Source organism: Bos grunniens, chromosome 4 (assembly GCF_055505025.1).
Source record: "Bos grunniens cultivar Pamir isolate PY7600 chromosome 4, Bosgru_T2T1.0, whole genome shotgun sequence".
Taxonomy (NCBI): domain Eukaryota; kingdom Metazoa; phylum Chordata; class Mammalia; order Artiodactyla; family Bovidae; genus Bos; species Bos grunniens.
The window spans coordinates 74,164,851-74,184,675 of record NC_141168.1 but is presented as its reverse complement, the minus strand read 5'-3'; the positions used below and the strand labels follow the sequence as shown (position 1 = coordinate 74,184,675).

At 42.6% G+C, this 19,825-nt stretch overlaps 1 protein-coding gene across 6 annotated transcripts in view; it reads left to right on the top strand.

Moving 5' to 3' along the window:
* Positions 1 to 19,825, top strand: part of LHFPL3 (LHFPL tetraspan subfamily member 3) — a 696,681-nt gene that overhangs the window by 559,911 nt on the left and 116,945 nt on the right. The window contains exon 3 of one of the 6 annotated variants that reach the window (XM_086397009.1): positions 3,704 to 3,850. The exons of the other annotated variants lie outside the window; for them this stretch is intronic. Coding sequence (XP_086253135.1) covers positions 3,704 to 3,850 — 147 coding nt within the window. The remainder of the gene's footprint in view (positions 1 to 3,703; positions 3,851 to 19,825) is intronic. 6 annotated transcript variants of the gene reach the window in all.

Sequence of the window (19,825 nt, the reverse complement as noted above, 5' to 3'; positions counted from 1 at the left end):
CAAATTTTATGTTACATGTCTATTACCACAATAAGCAAAAACAAAGAGTGGAAACAAACTTCATGACGAGGCAAGAGAGAGCGACCACAGGAAAAAAAAAAAAAAGAAAAAACTTTGTATTTTAATATCTTGAATGGCCCTTTTTTCTGCTTTTTGAACAATTTTTGTCTAACACTGAGTCTGCAAATGGTGCGGCTCGCAGTCCCTCCTGACTTGCACATGACCACTTAAAGCTTGCACCATATTACAGAACAAATTCTAATCCTGCGACGGGATGGGGAGGTCCCCGTCTGTGACTAAAAGTAATGTCAACCTTCCTCAACGTTCATCTACAGGCGGAAAAAAAAAGGAGGAAACAGAAAAATGAAAAAAAACAGATTCTTGCATTTAGATGAGCACCCATCATATTTCTAGGTAACCTCAGATAAGCACAGGGCAGTGTGAGAGTTCTGGGGTGAGGTCAGTTCATTAATTGATGAGAAAATGTCTTCAAAAACAGCTTCTCACACTTAACACAGATTCCTCTGTATTTCCAGTATATGGCAAATGATTTAGGTCATTTATCAGCCTCCTGTCTGAAGTCTGGTGCCTCAAAGATAATAAGATTATAACATCTCACCACTTTGGTATGACAAAAGGAAATAAAACAGATTTCAGTGCAGAAAATATCTCTGGAGTACCATTTGTCTAAGTAAAATTTGTGGTGCTACATTTTAAACAAGATTTTTTTAAGAGTATAGTAGCATTTTGATCCGTACAGGTTAAGAAAATTTTGGCTAAACTGAGGCCTGCTGTGTTTGCAAATTCCTCCTAATTACTCTCTGTGGACCAGTAACCATCCACCCAAACACACCTTTCTCTGCATTCCCATGAACCCTGGTAAGCTCTTTAGGCAGTCACGGGAAGCTTAATGTATTTCCTGTGAAATCATACCATTCTCCTTGATCAGCTTATCCCAGCTTTGCAAATTTAAAAAATTTCATTCCTGGCATCAACAGCCTGTTAAATTAGTTCTGATCAATAATTGAATCTTAAGACCAGTTCAAGGCAACATCTACAATAAGAGATTAGTGGGGAAGGCAGAGTGGTAACTTGTAGCACCGTTTGGTAATAAAACAGACTGGTGACCTCAACTGGAGGTGAGAGGTAGTAGCCAGACTCTGGCAAAGTGTAACTCCTTAAACAAATCATAGAAATACACAGACATGTCTCCCCTCCAGACTGATGAGCCTAGCATTTATTTCCTAGTAATATACATATATTGCTGATCTAGACACATCCTTCCTGGACTTGCAGTGTGACTGCAGGCCATAAACCCTCTTGGATTTTGAATTATTTATAATGGCATTGCAGAGCATTTCTTCCTTTAATTCTGAAGTGGAAAATTCAGTCATCCTGAAATGTTAGACCGAGAAACAGATAGGCTTCTAGCTTAACAATCGAAAGAATAGCCCTTTTGGAGGTTTTCCAGACAAACAGGATGTCCACATAACTCTAGATCTCTGTGGCAAACCCTTTAAGCGTGTCCATGCTTGTACCACCCAACTTCTAGGGCTCAAGTTCTGAGCCCCAGAATTTTCTTGGGCTCAGACCTTCCCAACCCAATACATGACTGAAGGTGATTTCATTTCTTTCACTCTTTCACTCACTGAAGACAGAAGGAAACCTAAAGGTAAAAGAACATCAGCACAGATCACACTTTTAAGCAACCCCTGGAGTTTCTCAGTGGAGGCCTTTAGGCTGCCCTAAAGTGTTGCGTCAGAACCACTGGGGGAATTGGTTTAAAATCCTATGGCGTGCATTCTGCCCAGATCTACCAATTCTGATTCTTTGGGCATTTTTTAATTAACTAGGAGACTTCCCTGGTGGCTGAGATGGTAAAGAGTCTGCCTGCAATGTGGGAGACCCAGGTTTGATCACTGGGTCGCAAAGATCCCCTGGAGAAGGAAATGGCAATCCACTTCAGTATTCTTGCCTGGAGAATCCCATGGATGGAGGAGCCTGGTGGGCTACAGTCCATGGGGTCACAAAGAGTTGAACACAGCTGAGCAACTCACTGTAGTTCCCAGAAGTCAAGAGCAGGTTCCTTCAACATTCGTCCTCTCTGTAAACACCAACTGAGGAAGTACCGTGACCTGCGCATGGTGCCGGCTTCTGTGAGTTAGCTGATCCTCATGCCTTCTCTCTGAACAGGGACATCCTGCATGTTTGGGGTACTTAGGAAAACCTCAGGGTGCAAGCCAGGATTGAGAAGTCAATCTTTAGGAGGATTAGAGAAAAATGTAACCATGATAATGGCTATAAGACTCCCACTCCCTTGCATCGTTGTGATTTTGCCATATGCCAGAGGCTTTGCCTGTATTATCTCATTTCTTCCTCCAAATCATCTGTGAAGTAGGCACAAGTATATTGTCCTACTTTACAGATGAAGATTGCCCAGTGGAGCTCTCTGACGAGTTGACAGTTGAACATGGATTCACTCTCAACAGTCTACTTCCAGAACACAGGCTCTTCACCACCACTCCAGCCATCGTGGTTATTTTCCTTTTCTTAATAACGCAGAAACTAGGAGGTGATGCTGTGAAGTGCGTACCACCATGTGCCTCCCAGTTTCTATTCCAGTGGTGATTTGTTGTGTATTAAACCCATGAAGCACCAGTGCATGCCAGGTTCTGGGGATACAAAATGAATCATTGTCAAGATGGTCCCAGTTACCAAAATGTTGAATCATATAGAAAGTCCAGAGTTAAAACTCAGAATCCCCAACTTCCTTGAGCAGCTTTGAGCCCATTGAACTGCGTGGCTTGCCTTCCTAAAATTCTCTCAGGGGACAGAGCTTCGAGCTCCCTTGCATTAGTGTGATGTCAGAATAATTGCCAGTTTAGCTGTTCTTACTCAAGCAAAACTGCTCCTGGGGGCAGTAAATTTGGAACTGAAGCCTCTTTGTCATGCAAAGATAAATGTAATTTTTACATCTTTCAGTGTGTTAAAGTCCATCATTTTCCTCCTTCCTGAATACTGATAAAAATTTACTTGGCTCCCAAAACTGCCCCCCTCATTCTCATTCCTAAAAACAAAGAGCAAAGCTACGCCTGAGAACAGCAGGGAGATTTTCTGACTGAAGGTTCTGCAGGAAAGAAATGGTGCATGTGGTTTGCAATCATTACTGTGTAGCAGCTTCTGTGGCAGTTAAAGTCTACTTAAAATAAGTTGGTAAATTCTAGCCATGTCCCAGCCTGCTGTGAAGACTGAATACCAACCAGACTATCTCACTGTCAATAGGAAAACTGTGAAAGTATCTTGAAGACCCTTTAGACTTGCCCTGAAAATAAGCATTGCAGATGTTTTTCACCCCAAACCACCCTAACCAATCTATAAGACTTTTTCTCACCCCTCTTACATTACAGGTGTTCCTATGGGGGCAAAGCAGCCCTCGGGGCTCAAGTCCCTGACCCGGGGCAGACTCAGGTCTTACAGCAAACTACAATTCACAAGCCTCCCAGCCACCCCTCACAATTTGGTTCCTGAAAGCAAAGCTGCATCCAGAGAGCCCTCCTCCTAAACTTAACTGTAGACAGAGAGGGTGTCTTGCCCTGCCCTCCTCAGACCTTGTCAGGACCCCAAGCTTCTTCCCCCACATTGAGAAGCCCACATGCAGGATCACCACCAACACCCCGTCTGCTTTCCCCACCTCTGTTCCTAGGTAGCCAAGCACTGCTGGAGAAAGACCCAAGACTAACCACCCCTGAGCACTCATCCATCGCCCATGGGGACCTCCTTCACCTGTTCCCTGTTGGTCCTTCACGTTTCGCTTCCAGAAATGACTCCAAACTGCTTCGCCTTCGCTCAGGTTCAAAATACACCTCCACCCCCGCTGGACCCCACCAGCCCCTCTGCTGGCGTGATGCTCATCCAGTAACAACTTCAGATCCCCTCCTGTCCATCTCAGATCTTTATTGGCACACTTTTTATCCCCTCACCACTGAATCCTTCCTATTTCTATCCCAGAGATTCCTCTTCCTCCTGAGTTCTTTTTCTTTCAACTCCCTATTCCCTCTCCCCTGCCCCCAGCCCCTGGGAACCACCATTCTACTCTTTGCCTCTATGATTTTGATGATTGTATCAGACAACAAAGCTGTGTGGGATGTCATATTGCTGAATAACAGTATATGGATCCAAAAGATTTTGACAGGTTGGCTCTAATAGCATGAAATTCAACAAAGGTCAATACAAGGACCTGACCATGGTTCCTACCATCCAACCACACAGTCAGGGAGGTCATAAGTCAAGACCTATATGGAGGAAAACCACGGGGATTTAGTTAAATGGCAGGGCCACTGGGCAACAATACTGTGGGGAAAAAAAGCTGATGGGATCTCAGGCTGTAAAAGATAAAATGTCTAGAGCGAGGAAGGGAGTGTCCCCCCATTTAACAGTATTTGAACCAGGCCTGCAGTGCTGACTTCAGCTGTAGACATCACATTTAAAGCAAGCCTAGAGAACATTCTTTGCGCGTTCAGAAAGAACTGAGATGATGAAAATACCTGACACAGGTCCTCTGGCCATGTCCTAAGGGCTCTCCAGAGGAAGAGAGATCAGACAGGTTTTTGTAGCCCCATGCTATATAGTGGCCAGAAGAGGCACCACAGGAGACTGGTTCCCCCCAGGCCGATGAGAAACTCTCCACTCTCTTAACGGCAGAGCATGGAAGGACCTTCTGGGGAGGTGATTAGGTTCAAGCTTCCAAGTTCAGTGGATATGGAGATGGAAATTCCAGCTTCCTCTCTTCACATCTCTTCCATCACCAAGATCTTTGATGATCTGCACCTGCCCGGAACTAAACTCATCATATATCACATTGAAGTTGAAAAGCCAACATTCATTCATGTAGTCACAGAAAAAGAAAGTATTCAGCGATCTAAGAAAAGTTTAAAGTTTGCAAAACTTGGAATACAGGACAACTTCGTTGTGACCCTGTATATAGGGTATCCACTACAAATCCATCAATGGCAAACATCATTCTTAACTGTGACACTCTGGAAGTCCTCCCTTTAAGGTAAAGGACAAGATGTCTTCACCACAAGCTGTCATTGAGCATTATTCTATAGGTCCTAATAAAGTATCAAAAAAGAAAACCCTTTACCCATAGAAGAGTACATGAGATGGATAGAAAGGACGTAAGACAAAGGTTTGATACCTAGCTGTATAGGTTACAGTTTACAGGACCTTGGGAAATGTATTTAACCGTGTCTTTTTCTCATCTATAAAATGAGCAATGATATCTACCCTAAGGAGGTTTTATGATGGCTGTGCCTCTGAGGGGACACAACCAGATTCCAAAAGGAAACAGACGCCCTCCATCAGAGTAATTAAGAGAGTTTATTCAAGCAACTATTTACAAAGATGTTCAGTTCAGTTCAGTCACTCAGTCCTGTCCGACTCTTTGCGACCCCATGAATCGCAGCACGCCAGGCCTCCCTGTCCATCACCAACTCCCAGAGTTCACTCAAACTCACGTCCATTGAGTTGGTGATGCCATCCAGCCATCTCATCCTCTGTCGTCCCCTTCTCCTGCCCCCAATCCCTCCTAGCATCAGAGTCTTTTCCAATGAGTCAACTCTTCGCATGAGGTGGCCAAAGTACTGGAGCTTCAGCCTCAGCATCAGTCCTTCCAAGGAACACCCAGGGCTGATCTCCTTCAGAATGGACTGGTTGGATCTCCTTGCCGTCCCAGGGACTCTCAGGAGTCTTCTCCAACACCACAGTTCAAAAGCATCAATTCTTCAGCGTTCAGCTTTCTTCAGAGTCCAACTCTCACATCCATACATGACCACAGGAAAAACCAGAGCCTTGACTAGAGTGGGGAGGACTAAAGAACATAGAGTGGTGGTGAGGCGTTACCAGCAGAGGGAGCCATTACGTAGGGAGTGGTTACAAAAAGCTGGCGAGAGCTGGAGATACGTGTTTTGGTAGCTGGCTGCGGGAGAGGGCTTCTCCCAGGAGCTGTGGCTTTCAGTAGAAGGATGCTACCACAAACCTGTGGCTCCTAAGAGAAAAGATCCCCTAACTGCTCTCTCTTCTGGTCTCCTGCCAGTGTTTCCTATTGGCTGCAGCTAAGAGGGCAAAACAGGTGGATTAACGCAGTCCAAGGGGATCAGCCTCCTAGGATGTAGGGCTGGGTGGAGAAGGGATCCAGAGGAGCCACTAGAAAATATCAAGCAAAGTGTGTAATACACTTTCATCTTCTTCCTCACTCCTCCCAGTTGATCTTCCTCATCAAGCAACAATGATTTGTACATTAAGAATGGCTGAACCATTCTTGTACTTCTTAAAAAAGCCTCAATTCAAAGGAATTCATTATTTTATTTGATCCCTGTAGCACTTTATTCAGTAAATGGGGCAGTGATTTTTATCCTGAGACTTGAGATTAAACAACTTCAAAGACCACAGAGGGTCTAAGGCTATAACCCAGATTTATTAGGCTTGTGAATTATCCCAAAGAGATAGATGCTAAAAAAGATTATTTGAGGATGAACTCTTTGAGTTAATTAATGAATCTTGCTTTAAATTTTATGTATTTTTGTCTGTGCTGGATCTTCATTGCTGCTCTAAGCCTTTCTCGTTGCGGAAAGTGGGGGTTTCTCTTCGTTGCAATGCTTGGGCTTCTCATTACAGTGGCTTCTCTTGTTGAGCTCAGGCTCTAGGCGCTCGGGCTTCAGTAGTTGGGGCTCACCGGCTCAGTAGTTGCGGTTTGCGGGCCCTAGAGCGCGGGCTCAGTAGTTGTGATGCATGGGCTTAGTTGCTCCAAGGCATGTGGGATCTTCTCAGAGCAGGGATAGAACCCATGTCCCCTGCGTTGGCAGGCAGATTCTTTAACCACTGGACCACCAGGGAAGTTCAATGAATCTTAAATGTTATCATCACCCAGCCACTTCTATTGGGCCGAAAATTACATCTCCCAAAAAGGATCTGACTCCACTTATAATAAAGTATACATGCATACATGTCTATATACTACTTATAATAAAGGATATATATACAATAAAAGATACATATATTATTAAAAGAGAAAACTCAGAACCAAGGAATGGAACCAATTCAAATATGCTAATCATAAAAGTTGCTACAGCTGAGCGTCAGATTTGATTCTGAGCTTCTTGGCATCAGTAAGCACAGTTCTCATTACACACTGATAGGGCTGCTTTGGAACCCAGCTTTCTCTGACCTCAGGCACAGGATGACACTGCCATTCCCCTCCAGCCAACAGAAGGTTTGATGTTCTGGCCTCAGTTATTTGGAGAAGGGCAGGCTCTACCTTTCTGTGTATGAGCTGCCAGTGTTGCCCTAGGTTCCTGGTCCCTGAGTGGGTCCCAGATCTGACTGCCTCCTCCTGCAAAGCTCAAAGCTGGTCATGGATCTGAACCTGCAGCACCCCAGGGCCAGCTTTTCAAGGCACTTTATCCACACCTCCCCATGGTCAACCTGGAAGTAGGTATAGCCAGAGAACACTCATCCAGGGAGGGTCAGAGGTAATCTCTCTCTCTCTCTCTCTCTCTCTTTCTTTCTCACACACACACACACACACACACGTGAGCAGCTGCTAGTGTCAGAGCTGGGAGAGGAGCCCAGCTGTTTAGAAGCCCAATCCCAGGACAGCACATGTGGGAAGATGCTGTAAAGCATCTGAAAGTCTGCAAACAACCTTCACTGTCTCAGAGGTGGACAGCAAAGCCCATTTATGCAGAGTTGGATAATGCTTTAATTGCCCTTCATATTTGGCTTAATGGGTTTCTCTAATTGGAACCCCTAAACTGCCCTGAAAAGAAATAAGAATAGAAATGGCTTTGCATTATTGATTCTAGATCATATTTCCCTCGTTTTCTTTGACCTCCATTTAACTTCTCTCTCTTCCTCTCAAAAATCCTACAAAGTGAATAATGCAAATGATGAGTAGAAGGTTGATCTTCTAGTTGGAAACATTTCGATTTATTTTTAGAGTGTATTGAATTTCATTCTGGCCAAACGAAATTGACTCCCCTGCCTCCATTTTCAAAGCACATCTACCAAAAGGTGTGGTCACTAATGACAAATAAAGCAGCACAGTTGCCACCTCTGCATTTGCTTCATTGACATCAAAGCCTGTCTAAAATGCAAGCACTGTGTTTGCAGGATCTTTGCTCTTATACCAGCTCCTCTTCAGTTGAGGTCTGTGTAGCAGAAACCCTGAGCTGCCTTGGGGCAGCTTGTAGTCAGAATGTCAGGGTGCAGCGGAAAAGGCAGATGACATTTTTACTGAATAAGTACTGCGTGCCAGGCACTTTCCTTCAATTGTCATCATTTAGTTCTAACCCAACCCTATGGGTTAGGTTATTATCCTTATTGGAGAGGTGATAACACAGGCCCAGAGATATCAGGTTACTGGCTCAAGCTCAAACCGTGAGTCACTGGCTGGGTCAGGATTTGAACCCAGTTTTCTCTGATTAGGAAGCCCATTTCCTCTTCCTTCGGCCATGCTCTTCATTCCACTTCATCTCTGGGGGAATGAACTTCATAAAACTGGGATCACTCATTCATGGTACACAGGCAGCCCTAGAGAGCAAGTTTCACATGTTTTGCTGAGCAGGTCTCCTCCCTGATGTGGACACGTGTTTTTCTGGGAGGAAAAACAAAACTCCATCTTTTCACTTAGTGTTATTTTTAATTTAGGTCCTACTATTCTTTTTCTCACAATCTCATCTTTATCTTTCCTGTCAGCTTTTGTCCTTCTCCTTCTCATCTCTAAAATTATTTCTCAATTTCCCTTTTCCCCTTTTTAGCTAATTTCTTGCACAGTCAAGAAATGTGTGGAGGAGATTGCATTTAGCTGATTATTCACTTAAAATGTACCAAATCACATACTACATGCCAAGGAGCAATAGACAAGAAAGCCATTAAGTACCAGATGCTCCTGGAACCCAGCGGGGGAAGTAGCTGAGCAGGTCTACAGCGGCCAGGATAGCTTCCAAGAATAGTTTCCTCATCCAGAATAACTCTCCCTTACACCACCAGAATAAAAGCCTCACGGCCACTTTTTGGATGTGCTGATGCTCGTTCAGGAGTGGGAATATATGTCATGTTCAGGATCACAGACTCTGGACCAGTCAAACCGCCCATGATAACATCCCAAGTCCACCACCTGCCAGCCATAGGACCTTGGACAAGTTACATTACCTCTCCACGCCTCCCTTGTCCATCTGTAAAATGGGGTTGTTAATGATACTTGCCTCTTGGAATTGTTTGGGTGTGTATGTTCATAAAGTGCCCAGATCATTGCCTGGCATAAAGTTAGCAGTATAAAACTGTTAGTTCTTCCCCTTCACTCAGTCAACAAACATTTTGGGCCACACTGTATGCAAATGTTCTGTGCAGGAAACAGCCCTGAATCTGAGAAGCAACAACCACTAATAGCTAACAGCGTGGTAGTTAGTATCGCACAGACAATGTGCAAATCCTAGCAGGGCCACTGACCAACTCAGTGACCACAGTTCCCTTCTGTAAGCCTGATTGCATGCCAGTGAAATGGGAATGTTGATACATGTCTCATGGGGCAAGGGTTACAGGTGAAAATGTATGAAGGCTGTTAGCCGAGAGCCTGCTTCACTTATGGCAAAAGCAAAATAAATAGTAAATACTAAATGCTAATGTCATTGTAGGCACTGTCCCAGGTCCAAGAAATGACTTTTTGAAATTTCAGCTAGGTGGAAAAGCCCAAGCAGAAAATTCTACCAGTCCTAGAGCAGGGGGCCTGGGACAACAGGAACTTCACCCAAGACTAATGGCCCAGTTTGTGTATCGAGGAAAGAACCTCAGGGCAGTTTCCTTAAGGACTCTGACTTCCTCCTGGATGGCCAACTTGAGATGTATCCAAACTGGAACTTAGAACCTGGGTGTCTGGAGGACTTGGCCATCCCCACACCTTCCTGTGTAAAAGATGTGTCTTCAAAAACCCTGCAAAGAGGAGGAAAGGATCTCACCTGGGACTTCTTTTTCTCACTGAAGAGTGAGGCCAGGAGGCACTGTATGCGCAGTGTGGGTGTACCCAGTCCTGAGAGGCCCCAGTTCTCCAGTTCAGCGTGGGGTGGGAGCAAGTAATGCAGTGGACTGAGTCAGCCTCAATGGCTGAGGCCCCCGGCCACCCAAATACTGGATAAGGGTGTCCTTTTAATAGCCGTGCAGGTTGAAGCACTGGGCTGCTTTAAACTTTGCAAACAAAGAGAAAATAGGAGTGTGTGTGTGTTCATACGTGTGCACATGAGTATTTCTGTCAGGTTTATTTAGTCTTCAGCTCATCTTCCCAAAGGATCATGTGTCACGTAAACATGTTGTTACTAAGATTATTTTCAAAGAAAAACGGTGGCAGGTGATCCTATTAAGGGTAAGAAAAACCTGAAAGCAGTTTGTTAATTTTTTAAATTCTGATTTTTAACAATATGTGAATGTGCTCATTCATTTACACACACTCACAATTTTATTCTCCTGCATATTTCCAAGGGGATTCTGGTATTTAGAGCAAACTGCCTTCATAGAGTGGGAGATCTCAGAATGGGAGACATGGCCCTTGGCAAGACTTTTAACTGTGTTCATTTTACAAAGCTAGTCTTGGTCTTCTCAGAATATCACAATAAAGTCTGACAGGGTTTTTGTGGGGGAGATGGCAGAGGAGGGAAGGATGAGTCGTTTTGTAAGCTCGGAGATCCCTAATTGAAACTGGTCTGTGGGGTCTTCTCTCACTGATGAGACCACTGATGTTGGGGTGAGCAGAAGGTAACCCCAGAAATGTGATAGAACTCCCAAGAAATGTCATCCATAGCTGGCAGCTGCTCTAATCTCATTTCTCTAATTCTTTTTATTATTAGAATGTTCAAAATATTAACCTCACTCTGGATATTAAATTAATTTGGACAAATCGCAGTAGATGCCAATTAGCTGTGCTGAAGAGCATTTCCTCTTAATACTACAGTTCACAGTTACACATAATTGCAACCTAATTTATTTGCTTTAATTAATATTTGACGTATATAAAAAGAGATGGGAGAGATTTTTCAAGAGTATATTTCTGCTGACAGTGTTTTAGTGCCTAAAAGGGAGCCTGTTTACATTAAAGTAATTCTTTCTTATGTTCAAATGAGCTGGTTTTCAGGAGGCCGTCAGAATCATAATAACATGTGAATTCACATTTGTTCATTGCCCCTTATCTCATGACATTCAAACTTTGTAGTTTGATCTTTCTTGCAGAGAATACTTTTATGTGAATTATCCTTTCAACTTACAAGGTGAAATGTTCATTCCCCATAACAGGGCAGGCCTGGGGCACAGTTGTGCACTCAGGATTCATCTTTGACGCTCTTGGGTGTTCCTTTCTTTGGCCACTCCCGCCTCATCAGTGCACCCTTTGCCCACCCTCACATCCTCACACTCCTGCCACCCTCCCTCCAACTCACCAGATCTATGGATCTATGCGGGCTCTGTGCTTCCTGGCCTGAGTCTTTCAAAATTTACTACTCCTGTGTTCTGGCAGGTCATTAAATCTGTTACCCAACTGATAATAGCTCCCAGATAGCATGTCTTCATTGTAACCAAGACCAAAGTCTTAGGGATGTTTAATGGTGATGGAAATGTTGCTTGTTACAAGCCGTTTAGAATTCGTTCAATTATGTGGCAAATAAAAACATCACAACTCAAAAAAGAGAGGCAAGAGGATCCCAAGTTTATCTAGTTACTGATTGAATCTTTATTTCAGATATTTATCAATCATTTCTGTGTGTTCTGAATTTCACCAAATACTAGAGATAGCTGAATATCTGTATTTCTAAAGCTTTCCCCACCCCAGTCTTGCCCAAAATCATTTCCTTGCATGTTTCTCACCCACCCCCGACAGGCAAGACTGTGAGCTCCTCCTGGCAGCTCCTTTTCATCCTGGGAACCGCACTGCCTGGCACAGTGTAAACTCAATGTTTGAAAGATGGCTGGACTAAAGAATTCCAGTGTTCCATTTGAGGAACACTAGGTGAAAAAGAGATTTCTCAGACAAACCACAAATAGAGGGAAAGTATTTGGAAATTATGTACCTGATAATGGATTTGTATCCAAAATATGTTAAGAGTTCTTTTTTTTCCCCACTATTTTTTATTGAAGTATAATTGATTTATAATGTGTTAATTTCTGTTCTACAGCACACTGACTCAGTTATACATATGTATACATTCCTTTTTATATTCTTTTCCTAAATTATAGTTTACCCCAGGACACTGAATATCGTTCCCTGTGCTATACAGCAGGATTTTCTTGTCCATCCGTTGTATATGTAATCTACTGATCCTTAACTCCCAGTCCATCCCCCTTCCCCTTGGCAACCACAAGTCTGTTCTGTGAGTCAGTTTCTGTTTCATGAGTTCAGTTCAGTTCAGTCACTCAGTCGTGTCCAACTCTTTGTGACCCTACAGACCGCAGCACGCCAGGCCTCCCTGTCCATCACCAACTCCTGGAGTTTACTCAAAGTCACTATCAATAAGTCAGTGGTGCCATCTGACATCACATCCTCTGTCATCCCCTTCTCCTCTCACCTTCAATCTTTCCCAGCATCAGGGTCTTTTCAAATGAGTCAGTTCTTCGCATCAGGTGGCCAAAGAATTGGACTTTCAGCTTCAGCATCAGTCCTTTAAATGAATATTCAGGACTGATCTCCTTTAGGATGGATTGGTTAGATCTCCTTGCAGTCCAAGGGACTCTCAAGAGTCTTCTCCAACACCACAGTTCAAAAGCATCAATTCTTCGGTACTCAGCTTTCTCTATAGTCCAACTCTCACATCCATACATGACCACTGGAAAAACCATAGCCTTGACTAGACGGACCTTTGTTGCCAAAGTAATGTCTCTGCTTTTTAATATGCTGTCTAGGTTGGTTGTAACTTTTCATCCAAGAAGTAAGCGTCTTTTAATTTCATGGCTGCAGTCACCATCTGCAGTGATTTTGGAGGCCCCAAAAATAAAGTCTGACACTGTTTCCACTGTTTCCCCATCTGTCTGCCATGAAGTGATGGGACGAGATGCCATGATCTTAGTTTTCTGAATGTTGAGCTTGAAGCCAACTTTTTCACTCTCCTCTTTCACTTTCATCAAGAGGCTCTTTAGTTCTTCTTCGCTTTCTGCCATAAGGGCAGTGTCATCTGCATATCTAAGGTTATTGATATTTCTCCTGGCAATCTTGATTCCAGCTCGTGCTTCATCCAGCCCAGCATTTCTCATGATGTACTCGGCATATAAGTTAAATAAGCAGGGTGACAATGTAAAGCCTTGACGTACTCCTTTTCCTATTTGGAACTAGTCTGTTGTTCCATGTCCAGTTCTAACTGTTGCTTCCTGATCTGCATCCAGGTTTCTCAAGAGGCAGGTCAGGTGCTCTGGTGTTCCCATCTCATAGATAGGTTCATTTGTGTAGTATTTTAGACTCCACATAAAAGTGGTATCATATGGTATTTGTCTTCTCTTTCTGACTTACTTCACTTAGTGTGATCATCTCTAGTTGCATTCATGTTGCTGCAAATGGCATTGTTTCATTCTTTTTTATGGCTGAGTATTACTCTATTGTGTATATACACCACACCATCTTTATCCATTCATCTAGGACATTTAGATTGTCTCCATCACTTGGTTATTGTGACTAGTGCTGCTGTGAACATAAGGGTACATGTATCTTTTTTTTTTTTAAGTACAGTACTAATACATTTAGTACTTTTTTCTTTTTCACATATGCATAATCTGTTTTAAAATTTTTATTGGAATATAGTTGATTTACAATGTTGCATTAGTTTCGGGTGTATAGCAAAATGAATCAGCCACATATATGCATGTATCTACTCTTGTATTTTGGATTCTTTTCCCATGTAGGCCATTACAGAGTACTGAGTAGAGTTCCCTATGCAATACAGTAGGTTCTCATCAGTTATCTGTTTTATAGTAATATATGTATGTCAGTTCCAATCTCCCAGTTTATCCCCCTCCCCATGCCCTGGTAACCATAAGTTTATTTTCTACATTCGTGACTCTTCTTCTGTTTTATAAATAAGTTCATTGGTGCCCCTTTTTTAGATTCCACATGTAAGCAATATCATATGATATTTGTCTTTCTGTGTTTGACTTACTTCACTTAGAGTAACTTCATCCATATTGCTGCAAATGGCATCATTTTGTTCTTTTTATGGCTAAGTAATAGTCCATTGTGTATATATATGTACATCTTTTTTTATACATTCCTCTGTTGATGGACATTTAGGTTGCTTCCATGCCCTGACTATTGTAAATAGTGCTGCAATATTGAGGTGCCTGTATCTTTTTGATTTATGGTTTTCTCTGGGTATATGCTCAATAGTGGAATTGCTGGGTCATATGGTAGTTCTATTTTTTGTTTTTTAAGGAACCTGCATACTGTTCTCCACAGTGGTTGTACCAACTTACATTCCTACCAAGAAAGTAGAAGGGTTTCCTTTTCTCCACACCTTCTTCAGCATTTGTTATTTGTAGACTTTTTGTGTGTTTTTTTTTTTTATTGTTGAATTGTGTGAGCTGTTTATATATTTTGGAAATTAAGCCTTTGTCAGTCACATCATTTGCAAATATTTTCTCCCATTCTGTAGGTTGTCTTTTCATTTTGTTTATTGTTTTCTTTGCTTTGCAAAAGCTTATAAGTTTGACTAGGTCTCATTTGTTTATTTTTGTTTTTATCGCTATCACCTTGGAAGACCTAAGAAAATATTGTATGATAGTGTCAGAGAATGTTTTGCTTATGTTCTCTTCTAGGAGTTTTATGGAGTCTTGTAAGCCATTTTGGGTTTATTTTTGTGCATGGTATGAAGATGTGTTCTAACTTTATTAATTTACATGGAACTGTCGAACTCCTCCAGCACCACTTGTTGAAGAGACTGTCTTTTTCCCATTTTATATAATTGCCTCCCTTGTCAAATATTAATTGGCCACAGGTGTGCAGGTTTATTTCTGGACTCTGTTCTGTTCCATTGATCTGTATGTTTGGTTTTGTGCCAATACCACACTGCTTTGTTTAGGGTAGCTTTGCAGTACTGTCTGAAGTCTGGAAGGGTTGTGCTTCCTGCTTTGTTCTTTCTCCTCAGGATTGGTTTGGCAAGTCTGGGTCTTTTATGTTTTTGTATAAACTTTAGGATTATTTTTTCTAGTTCTGTGAAAAATGTCATGGGTAGTTTGATAGGGATCACATTAAATCTGTAGATTGCTTTGGGTAGTATGGCCATTTTAACAATATTCTTCCAATAACGTTGGATATCTTTCCATTTATTTGAATCATCTTTAGTTTCCTTTATTAATCTTAAATCTCAACCAAAGAAAATCAGGTAACCCAGTTTAAAAACTGAGCAAAGGATTTCAGAATTTCTCCAAATGATATACATAAAATATAGAGATGGCCAATAAGCACATGAAAAAATACTCAGCATCTTTAGTCATTAGAGTAATATGAATCAAAACCACAGAAAGATACCATTTCCCACCTACTAGCATGCCTGTGATCAAATAGAGAGATGAGTGTTAACAAAGATATAGAAAAAATTGAAAACCACATACATTACTGATGGGAATGTAAAATGGTGTGGACTCTAGAAACAGTTTGGAAATTCCTCAGAAAATTACACAGTTCCTATATAACTCAGGAATTCTACTCCTAGGTATATGTACCCAAGAGAAATGAAAACCTACATCACACAGTAACTTGTATAAGAATGAGTGTTACTCACAATAACCATAAGTTAGGAACAAATACTATTCAGCTGAAGAACGAATAAGCAAAATGTGGCATATTCATACAGTGGTATACTATTTGGCAATAAAAAGGAATGGAGTACTGAATTATGCTACAACATGGATGAACCTTCAAAACATTTTGCTAAGTGAAAGAAGCCAGTCACAAAGGATAGTCGTGTGTTGCATGATTTCTTTTACAGGAAATGTCCTGAATAGGCAAATCCAGAGAGACAGAAGGTAAATAAATGAGTGTTTCCAAAGACCAGAGGGAGGGGGGAATGGAGAGGTATGATGTTTTTGTGGTGATGAAAATATTCTACAATTAGTTAGTAGTGCTGGTTGTGCAACTCTATGAATATATCACAAATCAATGAAATATATTCTTTAAGTGGTATTTTATGGTATGTAAGTTATATCTTAGTAAAGTTATTACCAAGAAAATAGTTTCTCTTCCACAAGACTTCTCCGTAAGTGGTAAAATCCTCAAGAGGAGTGTATGGTTTATATTTTATTTAGGGTACCTAACTGTTCTCATTTGCCTGGGACTGAAGGCATTCCCAAAGGTAACAGTCAGTGCTAAAACTAGAAAAGTCCTAGGCAATCCATGCAATATTTGGGACATACTTACAGTTAAAAAAAAAAAAAAAGTTCATTGTTTATCTGAAATTTAAGCATCCTCTATTGTTATTTGCTAAATCTGGCAACCCTAATTCTACAGGATGATCCAATTTGTCTAGATCATGTAGAAGCAGAGATCCAGAATTAAGTTTAAATCTAAGAGACTTATAGTGTTTGAAGTTAAGGAAGAAAGCTCCCAAAGCATTTTAGAACCTTGGCCAAAACTATTACCAAGTAGTTCTTCAGAAATCTCTTTTCACAACTTTCTGCCTCAAGTTCTCTCATTTCCAAGGTCTATTGCAAAGGGTTCTTGTCAGAGGACTCTTTAAGAATGATATTAATAAATAGTTACATGAAATAATGTGCTTCTTTAAAGTGTTTCATCTTGGATAAAGCATAAACTAGTTCCTCCTGGCATCTGAGTACATGAAGAACTGTATTGTAAGTCAGTCTACTTTTAGCCCACTAGTGTTTTGGACGGAGAAGGCAATGGCACCCCACGCCAGTACTCTTGCCTGGAAAATCCTATGGATGCAGGAGCCGGATAGGCTGCAGTCCATGGGGTCGCTAAGAGTCAGACAGGACTGAGCGACTTCACTTTCACTTTTCACTTTCATGCATTGGAGAAGGAAATGGCAACCCACTCCAGTGCTCTTGCCTGGAGAATCCCAGGGACAGGGGAGCCTGGTGGGCTGCCGTCTGTGGGGTCGCACAGAGTCAGACACGACTGAAGCGAGTTAGCAGCAGCAGCAGCAGTGTTTTGGAAGAAGGCTGTTAAAAATAGAAACAGGTCTAGTAGAGTAGAGAAGCAGGAGTGCTTTTCCTTACCAATTAATGAAAAGTAAGCCGGTCCTCTGAGCGCAGTACTCTTGCCTGGAAAATCCCATGGACGGAGGAGCCTGGTGGGCTGCAGTCCATGGGGTCGCTAAGAGTTGGACACAACTGAGCGACTTCACTTTCACGTTCATGCATTGGAGAAGAAAATGGCAACCCACTCCAGTGTTCTTGCCTGGAGAATCCCAGGGATGGGGGAGCCTGGTGGGCTGCCGTCTGTGGGGTCGCACAGAGTCCGACACGACTGAAGCGACTTAGCAGCAGCAGCCGCAGCTGAGCCCAAATGGTTGGAGGGAAGGTGTGTGCCGCCGTGTGATCAGGTTAAAAGGCTGTGGCTTATAATTTGGAAATTAGCATGTCATGTGTCACTGAGGCAGAAGATGAGGGACGTAGCTCTAACGCGAGTTCCCTGGAAATGCATAGATACAGGGAGTCAAGGGCTTGCATGTTTGACCAGGTGAAAGGCGTTGTATTTTAAGAATCATACTCGTGACCTTGGAAGCCAGGACTCAATTCAGTGATGGGTCTTTCCGTCACTTCTCAGCACTACAGGTTAGCGGCCACCAGGGGGCACCAAAGCAAGGCCATTCCGGAGGACGGAGTCTGACACTCCTGAGCAGTTGGGTGATCATCTCAGCTTCCCCTTTGAGATTCCTTGCCCAGTCTGTGCCTTTCGGCCAAGCGACCGGGTCGGTATGCGCATGGATTTACAGTCAGCCGGTCAAAGGTTATAGACGTGCTCGTCCGCTTAACACCCTTGTTCTCTTGCATCACTGCAGTCAGGGGCCAGAGAGTATGCTGGTGGGGATTGATGAATGGGAAGGTGGCCTGCAAGTCAAGATGAGCAATGGACATATACATGCAACCTCAACAACTTCAGACCTTCTCATCACCTACAGTGTTAGTGCTAATCAGCTGCAACCAAAATCAGTGTTAGACCTTAATTCAGCACAGAAGTATATTTTGACCATGCATTTATTTTCAGCACAAATCCAAACCCACTACAGTTAGACCCCTTGAGGGACAAACCAGTGATTGCCCAAAGAAAGGATACAGGTAAACCAGTAATCAGAGGATGGGGTTTCGGGTACTGCTCCTCTAGAAATTGTGTCATGAAGGAATATTTAACTCAGCAGATCTAAACCACAGTCAGAGAAAGGGCATCTGCCCACTGTTGCAGTTATCTGTTGCTGCATGAGGAACTATCCCAAATTTTTGTGGCTTAAAACTTTGTCAAAATTTTGTTGAAAAACCTCACACCCATTAGGATGGCTCCTAACAACCAGTTTTATTATTTCTCACAATTGTGTGGATCAGGAAATTGGGAAGGGTTTAACTGAGCAGTTCTTCTGCTCCATGTAACATCAACTAGGGTCATTTTGGGGATCAGTAGTATGGAGGGTCCAAGAAGGCTCACTCACAGGTAGGCCCCTTGCAGGGATGGCTGGAGAAGTGGGCTCAGCTGGACCACTTTCCCTCTCTGTGTGCTACCAGGACCTCTTCATGTGGTCACTCCAGCAGAGAGATTGGAAACTGCCAGTGCTCTAAAGGTTCTCAACATCACTAATGACCATAAAAATGCAAATCAAAACCACAGTTATCACCTTACACCCTCAGGATGGCTACTGTCAAAACAGAAATTTTAAAATGTCAGACAGATATGAAGAAATTAGATCTTTGTGCACTGTGGGTGGGATTATAAAACAGTGCAACAGAAAATAGTATGAAAAAAAAAAAAAAACTAAAAAAGAGAATAGTATGGAGGTTCCTCAAAAAGCTAAAAATAGAACTACCATATGATCCACAGTCCCATTTCTGGGTGTGTATCCAGGAGCATTGAAACCAGGGTCCTGAAGAGGTGTCTTCATACCCATGTCATAGCAGCACTGTGCACAATGCACAAAAGGTGGGAGCAACCCAAATGCCCATCAGCAGATGAACGGACAAGCAGAAAGTGGCACACACACACAGTGGAATACGATTCCACCTTAGAAAGTAGGGAAATACTGTCACATGCTACAGCATAGATGAGCCTGGAGGACACCATGCTAAGTGAAATGCACCAGTTGCAAAAAGACAAATACTGTATAATTCCCCCTACAGGAGCTATCTAAAGACATCGAATTCATAGAAAGGGAAAACAGAATGGCGATTATTGAGGGATGAGGGTATGTTACTGAGGGAGAGGGGATTTGTGTAATGGGTATAAAATTTCAGGCTTGCATTATTCAAAGTCCTGGAGATCTGTTTCACAACAATGTGAATTTACTGAACACTACTGAACTACACACTCCACAATGACTGAGACGGTAGATTGTATTCTGTGTGTGTGTGTGTGTGTGTGTTTTTACCACATTAAAAAGCAAACCACTGATACTCTTAAAGCCCGGATTAAAGGGGAGGGGAACATAAACCCACCTCTCAGTGGGAGGAAATGCGGAGAATCTGCAGCCAGCTCTCCCCCTGCCATCCCTACCGTGGGGCAGATCCTGTAGAGCTCCTGAGGGCCTAGAAGGTGAGGTGTTATTTCCAGGGGGCCATATTCAACCTCCGGAAGATGAAGGGT